Source organism: Nicotiana attenuata, unplaced genomic scaffold (assembly GCF_001879085.1).
Source record: "Nicotiana attenuata strain UT unplaced genomic scaffold, NIATTr2, whole genome shotgun sequence".
Taxonomy (NCBI): Eukaryota; Viridiplantae; Streptophyta; class Magnoliopsida; order Solanales; family Solanaceae; genus Nicotiana; species Nicotiana attenuata.
The window spans coordinates 137,251-147,841 of NW_017672449.1; the positions used below are offsets into that span (position 1 = coordinate 137,251).

Below are 10,591 nucleotides of genomic sequence, written 5' to 3' on the forward strand. Positions count from 1 at the left end.
GATATTACAAACATCTCAATTATTCTGTTAGTAATAATTATTTTTGAATATTACAAACGCCTCAATTATGGATATTTATCCAAATACCAATAAAAAAAAATTAAATATTAATGTAAAAATAAGGATGAAGTAGTTAAAATTCCATCCTAATCAATTTTTCTTAACGAATATGTATAGAAAAATCACGACAGAGACAGAAAAAATGGTTAAAATATCATGGTATAGTCAGTTTTCACACAGGTCAATGAAAAATAGCCAGCGTTTATCAAGTCAATGAAAAATAGCCACTATTTTGCTGCAACAGGGACCGGTCCAGTATAATATACGGGAGTTCTGGTGCATTTGTGTATGAACTCCAGCATATTATGCTGGACCGGTATACTTTGCTAACTCCTGTAAAATTTACGGGAGACTGGAGCACCAGTGCTCCAAACTCCAGTATATTATACTGGACAATTAAACTTGTTGGAACTCCCGTAAAATTTGCGGGAGTTCCAGCATAAGTATGCTTGAACTCCCGTAAAATTTGCGGGAGTTCCAGCATACTTATGCTGGAACTCCCGTAAAATTTTGCGGGCGTATTTTTCCGGATTTTGAACAGTGTTTTCGCTCAGATTTAAAGTGGCTAAATTTCAATGACTTTTGAAACTTGGCTATTTTTCAACGACCAGTGGTAAATCTGGCTATTTTTGAATTTCTCCAATGTATAGTTCACCGGCATGAATGGACCTTTCATATAGTTCACTGACAATTTCCTAACTCCGTCTTTTGTAGTAGCTCACTTTAATGGACAATTTTGCAGCTTAATGTACTCTGATCAATATAGTCAACATCAATATCTTGCTACCCCGGACACAAAATGTACTCTGATTAATCATCCTGGTAAAACTCACTCATAATCTGCTATGGCAAAAATAACCAATTAAGAAGTATCTATACCATTTCCTTAACGAATTTAAGAAATGAATTGAATTAGGATTGTTAAATGTGAAATGCTGCATACGAGATATGTACATCCCTGTTAAGATAAAATTGGTCCAAATTAATAAAAGAAAGACGCAAAAATTTCAGGTTTTGGCAACCAATAGAGCAGGTGCTCAAGAATCACCATCAAGAAAACCACAAAATAGACAAGCTGAGGGCATAAACTTAGCCAGTACTGGAATTAGATGTTCTTGACCTGCTACTGCTAGTCCACTTTGCAATAACTGAATCAGGTGAGAGAGATAAAGCGTTATTCTTCAACAGCCCAGAATCATCACCAGGACTTGCTTTCTGATCTGTTTCTCCTGCAGTTTTGTCCATACTCTGAATTCCCAGTAGAGACTTCAAAACCTCTTGCATGGATGGTCTCAAATCCCTGTCATTCTGTAAACACTGGAAAGCCAATTCTGCCACGGCGGTGATCATCAACTTTACCTTCTCATTGGAATCAAAACCAAGACTTGGATCAACCAACTCATGCAGTGCATTGCTCTGAATCTTGTTAATAGCCATATTTGACAGATTTATTTCGTATCGATGCCTAGAGATATCAACAGCTGGTAGGGAGGATATAAGCTCGATTAGTACTACCCCGAAACTATAAACATCACTTTTACTGGTGAGTTGATAGCATTCGTGATACTGGGGATCAACATATCCAGGGGTGCCCTGTGGAGCTGTTGAGACGTGAGTAGCATCAGTTGGGAAAAGCCGAGACAAGCCAAAATCTGCTACTTTGACGCAGAAATTATTGTCTAGGAGGATATTGTTAGTTTTTACATCTCTGTGAATGACATCTGAATTATGGAGATAGGCTAGTGCGCTTGCGGTTTCTATGGCTATGCTCATTCGTGTAATCCATGAAAGTGATCCAGGCTTAGTGTGTTCTCCATGAAGATGATCAGCAACTGTGCCATTGGGAATATATTCATACACCAGAAGAAGCTCGCGGCTATGGCGAGATGTGCATCCGTAAAGGGTAACTAGATTTCGATGGTGCAAGCGTGTGAGGAGTTCAACTTCATTGCGGAATTGCTCAACCCTCTTGTAGTTGTTCTCATATAAACGTTTTACAGCAACAACACGTCCATCTCGAAGTTTACCTGTAACATATCATGTATAACCAGATGGTCAGATAAAAAATTTAGGTTTAGTAGCAGGTTGGTGGTGAAAAGAAGATCACTTCAAGATAATTCTATTACCTTTGTATACTGTGCCAAAGCCACCTTCTCCTAGCTCTTTTTTGGAATCAAAATTGCTTGTGGCTTCTTGCAGTTCATTGTAGTCAAATACGTGAATTCCGAAATAGTGTGAAGCCTTTTCAGGGTCCGTTATTGAGGAGGGATAAGAAAGGATGCTACTGGAGATCAAAGACGAACCAGCGTCACTTTTCTTCTGTCGACGATAGAGAAAGAAAATTACACATGCCACAAAGGCAGTTAATGCAGTTGCACTTGCACCTGAAAGAGAGAAATATGTGACCAGGAAGTTCGGGATCGTTGTTGAAGAGAAGGACAATAACAAGATGAACAAGGTCAAAGGACAGTTACCTACGGCAGCCTTCACTCTGATATCTCTTTTATTGCCTGTAACGCAGACATAAAAAAGTGATGAAATGATACAGAAACACAATAAAGAATCTCCAGTGGTATAATAAATCAACTGCTATCACCTTATTGTTTCTTATCTATGAAGGAATAAGGTGGTTATTTTTGTACTCCGTTATGGATTACATAGTCAAACGTGGAATTGGACTTTTAAGTTTCTAGATTAAACATGACGTGTTCTGCTTTGAGTTTAGATTCGTTATTCGAGCACCACATTGCTCTATGCTATTCAAGCAATCTCGACATTTTAGCCTCTCTTTTGCAGAAGTTGTGGGTAATTCATTTTCGCATAAACAGGGTGCTGACATGATTCTACTGCATAGTTATAGTGCTCTAGAAACTCACTATGAAAAACCGGAAAAGAATGATTGATGATAGCATTACTGGCAATTTACAACATATGTTTCCCTTTCACAAGATTGGGTACAGTCATAAGAGAAAGATGTTGTTGGACCTAGGCTAAATGGAGGCTCCCGAGGTTGGGCACAAATGCTTCATCAGATTTCTGTGTCTTTTATGATCTATCCCCTCCTTAGTGTATTAATGGAGGAAACTTAACAAGCAAAACAGATAATAGAAGGAAACATGGAAAACAACTGTTGTAAAAACAATACTTAGAAAAGCCTGAATCCTAAGTCAGGTTAAAATGATAGAATATATAGAAATTCGGATGAAAAAGTGAGAAAAAGTTGCGTTTCTTACTAAGGTTAAATGTCCAACTTCACCACCTACTGGCTAAGAGAGTCAAAGAGTCGAGATGGAGCCAAAAGCTTAGACATTTCAATTACGATATAGAAAAGAATAAGTAGAAAGGACAGGGAATTCATGAAGTATTCAAATCTCTGCTTGGTAGGCGAAAGCGTGGAAACAGAGAGGGTAGAAGTTGTTTTATTCAGTCATCGCGTCTACATGCGCTTTAGGAACGAGCTAAAAGAATACCCTGATAGAGACCTTTTTCAAGAATATATGAGTTAATCAACTTCAATCTGTTCTTTTTCCTGGCAATTCTATCACATATCATAGGTGAATTTCTCTTTCTATAGATGTATTGTCAACTCCACCATTCACCAATTTTGATATCCCTATCTCGCTGGGTGAGGCTAAAACAAAACTTGCTGCCGTCTAATACTACTAGATCTCAGAACAGGCATCAGCAAAAATGGCTTGTGCTGGGAAATCTGTAACTATATTTTATTGTTTGGGCTTCACAAACTTGATAAAAAATGCCCAACAAATGTTACAAGGGATGAAATAAATTAGAAAGGCGTGAAACGAATTGGAAGTTTCCCACCAAAATATGGGGAAAAATATTTTGAATGGACTATTCAATTTAAATATGTCTGTCTGGGCCAAAATACTCGACCATATGCCAGCCTATTCTCCCTTTCTGGAGCTTATTTGACAGTTGAAGACTATGGGCAACCAGTTAGATTCAACTAATTTTGGCAAACAGAGTAAAGTTAGATTAGGGAGATGGAACGCACCTTGATCTGTTCCATAACCACAGTAATAGGAATAAGTTCGATCCCTACAAAGGCACGTTGGCTCCGTAAGATTTGTCTCTGACCAACATAACCCGCCTGACTTCTCACAAACTATACATTCTGTGCTTTTTTTATACACCACATCAAACCCTTGCTTCAATAGCTCCAATATCTTCGTACTTCCTTCGTTCTTGAACTGCTCAAATGCCTTCATCACAACAGGAACCATGACCTTATGCTCACAATTCGGGTACTTTGGGCCCCAGAATGATGAAAATGACTCATCTGGATAGAAACCAAGACTGGAGTTTCCATTGATATTGCAGCTAAAGGAGAACTTTTTCCATTCTGAAGGTATATTAAAAGGACAAGCATAGAACATGACGAAAACTCGCAAGTCCGGACCATAGCGGAAAAGAGAATCATTCAAGGTAGTGTTACCAAATCTATCAGGACAAATGTCTTCTTCAAGATCTTTACGTGCAATTCTCATGGTTTGCTTTTCTTCATTGATGTCAAGTACGCGGAAATCATGATTGTCAATCTTCATAACGGGATTATGGTTGGCTTCACATTCAAGCTCGAATTGTGGAAGACCACATTCTTGAGGTCGATCACCACCCCAGAAAGGGAAGCTGATCTTCTGAATATTCCCACAGCTATAGGAGCTCTTACAGGTGGTAAGCTGTTTATTTTCTTGGCCATAAGATAGTGAGGAAGTGATCAAGAAGAATATGAAGGTGATGACGGAATGGAGCAGAGGAAGAGGGAAGCTTTGAGCATGCATTTGTGAGAACTCATCAATGATAGATTTGGTTGGCTGGAGGAATACTTTGATATTGGAGAAGTTACGTAAAATATATGATTCAATTGAAATGTCCAAGAGTCAAAGTTAATCCAGTTTTGACTAACAAAAAATGTCATACTTGAGTACTATTATGGTAAACAAAGAAATGGCCGCTCCTTTTATGACTTTTCCAGTGATTATTGTAGAAAGTTCGCTTTCAACTTAAGAGGATTGGACGAAAGTAAGGTTCTTGTTCACAACCAGAAGGAGAAATTTCAAACGAATAAAAAGGCAAAGATATTTTACGCCAGTCTTATTGGTAGCTTTCCATGCAATAGCCTTGAAACTTTCCTCCGAGACTGTAAATGCAGCTCTAGATGATAAAGCTAATTTAAAATAAAAAAATAAAAAAATAGGAAAAGGGGCGGCAATACTAATGTGGACAGGAAAAAAAAACGTATGCCTTTGAAAATTCCCTCTTAGCATGGAATATAAAATTCCAAAGTCTCTATTCATGAGTTGACTGCACCTACCATTGTCTAATGTCTATATTATTAAGATTCTTTTTGTTTTTTGTTTTTGGGGTGCCATGTGAACCTAATGGGTATTTTCAGTCCAGCTGATGTCAGAATTAGGGATGGCAAAATGGTTAAAAGAAAATAGTTAACCATCCATATCATCCACTAAAAAATGGGTTGGATAATGAACACTTTAAAAACGGGTCAAATATGGATAAGAACCATATTATTCATTTTGAAAATGGATAACCAATAGGTCTAACTTTTATATTTGTAAAGCCTCAAATTGGGGGTTCCTCAAGTTAGGGAGACTAAGAATTCTCCTAAAAGTGATCATACAAGAAGTCATAGATAATATGGTTACTCATGTTATCCGCCGATTAACCCATTTTTCATCCGTATCAAATATGGATCGGATCGGATAATTTATCAGTTTTTTCATTACCCGTTTTTGATCCGAACCATATCCGACCCGACCTGCCCGTTTGCCACTCCTAGATAGAATCTACATCTTAGCGGAATAATAGGAGATAATCAAAAAGGAGATGGTTTTTTAGAACCCGAGTCTCGTCTACCAAGAGGGCTTTTTTTCGAATTTTCTTTTGGGTCGCCCTGTATCACTTAAATGTAATGTTTGAATTCGCAAAATGTTCTCCTCTTTTCTAATTTTCTTCCCTACTTTTAAGGGATCTGTCCCTAAAAAGAAACTTTCAGAAAAGAATAGCTACCTGAACTAGGTCGTGAAAGAATAATATCTAGATTGGAGTGTGTTTGATTCAAAAGATATTGGAATCTTATTGAACAAATCAATCAAAGAAAATGAAGGGGTAAATCTTAGCTAAGCATAATAAGCTCTAGAACATAAGACACAAGTAATAAACATGATGGAAAGTATTTGTTGATCTTATGAAAAAGGCGGTAATTGTACAGTGAGAATGACAATCTTAAATATAGGAGGGAGTTTACAAGTTTTGCTTTCAACTGAAAAGGCCCAAAAAACTGAAGAAGATCCCTCTACTAGGTATTTTCTCCACTATATATAAGGGCTGCCAGGGGCGAATCTATAGCTCACATTATAGGGCACGTGAACCCATGACCCCTCCGTCAAACTAGGTATTTTATGCACGTATTTTTTAGAGTTGATCCAGTATTGTATTGGCACCTATGCTCCATAAAGGTCGAATGGTGCATTTGGTTCAATACTTAATTATTTACTCAAAGAAATAGGGATCAATTTCCACTTAGCACTTTTTTTCCCTCTATTTTTTTTAGTGTTACACCCATGTTCAAGAAACTCTAGATCCGCCTCTGATTGCTGCGACAACTATTCGTCCTCTATCCGCTATCTGTCGTCCCTCGTAGGACGTCCCGCTTATAAAGATCTCATCTTCCATTGTCTTTGTCAAATGGCTGTGGTCATCTAAATTAGGACTCATACGGAGTGGTGGAGTGTTTACGAAACAAGCAGAATTTACTTATTTCAACGCAGAATATAAACCAGTTTGTTACGTATTCCAATAACGTGGAAAAGAGAAAAAATTCCAAAAGAACAGAAAAGAAACATCATAGGTATCAAAAGGTCACTCATTTCCTACGATTCCTATTGTCGAAACTAAGTAGGCATTTGGCAATAGATGCCAAAAAAGTTTTCGACGTAGAATTTTTTATTTGGAATTTAAAATTTTATTTGAAAAAAGGTTAAAGTCTTCCGGAAAACTTGAAATTTTTGGTTTTTGAAAATATTATTTTCGAAAAAATCTGCAAAAACTTATAAATATTCATGGACAAACAGGGTTTTGAAAATATTTTCCGGAGAAAAGCAAAAAATGTGTATGGCCAAAAACAGTTGGGCTAGGCCAACCTTTAATGGGCCTTTTAGCTATACTGCCTACTAGGTTCATTTTGGTGGAGAAATTCAAAAATAGCCAGATTTACAATTGGTCATTCAAAAATAGCCACGCTTTCAAAAGTAATCGAAATTTAGCCACTTTTCATGTAAAGATAAATCTGAGCGAAAATACTGTTCAAACCCCGAGTATATTATGCTTTAGTTCCAGCATAACTATACTTGAACTCCAGCATATTATACTGGAGTTCCAGGATAAGCATACTGGAACTTCAGCATAATATGATGGTGTTCCAGCATAAGTACACTAGAACTTCAGTAAAATATACTGGAGTTCCAGCAAAGTATACCCGTCCAGTATAATATGTTGGAAGTTCATACACAAGTGCTCGAATCTCCAGTATATTATGCTGGAACTTTCCGTGTGTTGGAGTTCCAGCATAATATGCTGGAAGTTCATGCACAGGTGCACCGAACTCCAGTATATTATGCTGGCGGTCTCTGTTGCAGCAAAATAGTGGTTATTTTTCAATGACTTGGCAAACACTGGCTATTTTTGAATGACCAGTCCGAAAACTGGCCAGCCCGTGCTATTTTTACTCATTTTGGGCTCTCTTTGTGGAGTATTCAACCCGGTTTCAGATTTTAGACGCACTAGGGTGAAATTCAAAAATAGCCAGATTTATAAGTGGTAATTGAAAAATAGTCACAGTTTCAAAAGTAATCAAAATTTAGCCACTTTTCATGTAAAGATAAATCTGAACGAAACACTATTCAAAATCCGGAAAATATTCCAGCATAATATACTGGAGTTTGAATTTTTTACATGTGAATTTCCAGCATAATATACTGAACTTCCAGCATAATTTACTGGAGTTCCAGCATAATATATTTCCAGTATAATACTGGACTTCCAGTATAATATGCTGGAAATTCATACACAGGTGCTTTAATCTCCAGTATATTATGCTGGAACTTTCCGTATGGTGGAGTTCATACATAGGTGCACAATCTCCAGTATATTATGCTGAAACTTCTGTGTTGCAGCAAAATAGTGGTTATTTTTCAATGATTTTGTAAATACTGACCTTTTTTTAATTACTAGTGCTAAAACTGACTAGTACGTCCTATTTTCACAATAAATTGCTGAGAGGCTAGGCAAGGCAAAGTTGTGCTCCGATTCGTTTGAATTCAGAGTAGGTAGAGAACAGAAATGGCATAATGTTAAGAGTCAAATCCTAACATCAGCTATTCAACGAAACCTGATACGATTGGCGTATAGAATAAGATAAAGAAAATGAGTAAACGCGTAAGCCAAAAAATCAGAAGATTGGACTTTTTTGGATTGATAACATTTTAAAATAGTAGTTGGGAAAAATAAGTTATATAAGCTAACCTTTACATCAATACTCTTGTGCAGGACGGACCGTGATTGTTCTTTTTTATGGGTTTGTGGAACCCCTATTGACTAACCAGCCTTTAAGCCAGGTTTAAAGGATTGATTTAGTATCAGTACTTGCCGATTTAAAATCAAGGAACGTGGTGGGATAGATGTGATCTTTTCACTTTTTGGTAAATATTTTGGAGCGGAAAAATCTCTCTTTGGAGATGCTTCCCCTTTTAGTGAATTTTGTGTAGTTAATCAATCCAGTGAGTTTCGAAAATTAGGTGAATAAACCGAAATCATGCATATATAAACTCGACATTCGATTTGACTATAAATGGAGAATTTTAATACTAGCTAAGTTGGTTGACTGCCTGAACTATCACGTTATTGGTGAGGGTGCAATTAAAAAAAAGATGTGATTGTAAACCAACAAAGAGTTTAACGATCAATGGACTATAAGCTAGATTTTAAGCAGCAAAATACGAAAATTAAACGCCAATTTTCTAAATGCAAGATAAAAAGTACTATTACTGAAGTTGATAAAAATAAAGTTGGGCGTACCTTTGCAATGATCAAACTTAACGGTACCATCTTTGCAAAAGCACAAAAGATTCTGGGTTGAATTGTTGAAACCACACCGCCCGTGTGAGTCCTCACACTTGCCGCACTCCGACGCGCTCCGCCAGTCTAGCACGAAACACTCACCCATGGCCCCACCAAATCCTCCAATCCAATCATCGTTCTGGAATCTTCCCCTCTCCGTCACCGTCGCCACCACTTTCTCCTCACAAACCCTAAACCAGTTCAAATCTTCCGGCTCGCTAATTTCCCCAACATAGAAATAAGATGCTTTTCCACCTGATTTTATTAAGCACTCCGCGGGATAAGCTTGAGGTAGAGATTTTGTACAATTGAAATAAAACGTAAGTTTCAGATCGGAATCGGAATATTCCAACGGCAATTTTTCCAATGTAAGGTTGTGACGTGCTCTGGGACATGGAACGTCGAAAACATCAATGTCCACTAGAGTGAGAGAATTGGTTTCATAATCAATATTTCTAACGTAGAAATCATCACCCGGAAGGTGAAGAATAGGAAATGGTTGAGAATGAGAAACGGAACAGTTGATGCCAAATCCAGGGTAACCACAGTACTGAGGAGCGGTTGCGTTGTAATTGTCAAGCCTCCAGAAAGGATATGAAACTTCAACTCCATTGCAGTTGAATTTAGGACAATATGCATAAGACGGAGCATCATCATTTGCATTGGATTTGACGAAGCAGAAAAACAGAGGAAGAAGAAGAGACAACAAGAAGGAGTGAGATTGATTCTGAAACATGGTCAATTGATGTTGAATAGTAAAATGTAATGCTGATTGGTATACTAATATAATACATGTAGTATCTTTAATTATTGCAGCTTCAAGTGTAATATTGTTTTAAAATTGGGATTTGCAATTATATTCTTGTTAGCATGAAGTATGAAACGTTGAATTTGGGAGCACCGAACTATTTGGCGTCATTTGTTATTGAGAATTTGATTTCTTAATATAGGTATCCACTGTAGTGGAATTTCTTTTTGAAGATTATAGGTATTGACTTTAGTGGAATTTCTTTTTTAAAGATTTTAGTTATATTTATGTATTGGGAAACATAAAGAATGGGGAAGAAGGTGTGTCGTATTATGCTTTTGAATCCAAAAGAGGAAAAAAAGGAGGAAATAGCAACGCGGCTTCCCTTTATATTGCAGTACAAAACAACGAGCTTCCTCGACCGCGCATATTTGCAATTCAATTTAGGTACAGAAAAAGGTATAGATTAATCAAAGAGGATTACAGTAGTACAACACTAAAAAGAGAAGCACATGTAATAGGTTTGTATACGGTCGAAATCAGGTATGCCCAATTTCGTAGGCCGGAGAGTCACTTCGAGAGCGAGATCGAAATAGACCAAGCTCGAGCCCGATGGCAACGTACAAG

At 37.3% G+C, this 10,591-nt stretch overlaps 1 protein-coding gene across 2 annotated transcripts; it reads right to left on the bottom strand.

The window, feature by feature from the left end:
* Positions 1–950: 950 nt before the first annotated feature.
* LOC109213249 (LEAF RUST 10 DISEASE-RESISTANCE LOCUS RECEPTOR-LIKE PROTEIN KINASE-like 1.2) lies at positions 951–10,165 on the bottom strand. 2 transcript variants are annotated; one of them, XM_019377032.1, is made up of 4 exons: positions 9,175–10,165; positions 2,535–2,570; positions 2,187–2,444; positions 951–2,087 (listed from the first exon to the last, which is right to left on the bottom strand). In XM_019377032.1, the coding sequence occupies exons 1-4, from the start codon at positions 9,950–9,952 to the stop codon at positions 1,150–1,152; spliced, it is 2,010 nt and encodes a 669-aa protein (XP_019232577.1). In that variant the 5' UTR covers positions 9,953–10,165; the 3' UTR covers positions 951–1,149. The 2 variants fall into 2 exon arrangements, with proteins under 2 accessions (XP_019232577.1, XP_019232576.1); XM_019377031.1 differs by lacking the exon at positions 9,175–10,165 and adding an exon at positions 4,076–5,543.
* Between the last annotated feature and the right edge of the window lie 426 nt (positions 10,166–10,591).

What these genes read in the sequence shown, in the direction of transcription:
- LOC109213249 (XM_019377031.1), bottom strand. Translation starts at nt 4,862, where the DNA reads ATGCATGCTCAAAGCTTCCCTCTTCCTCTGCTCCATTCCGTCATCACC. An exon ending in CAGAGTGAAGGCTGCCGTAG is followed by an intron (nt 2,445 to 2,534) that starts GTAACTGTCCTT and finishes TCTCTCTTTCAG; the next exon opens with GTGCAAGTGCAACTGCATTA. An exon ending in CTTTGGCACAGTATACAAAG is followed by an intron (nt 2,088 to 2,186) that starts GTAATAGAATTA and finishes GATATGTTACAG; the next exon opens with GTAAACTTCGAGATGGACGT.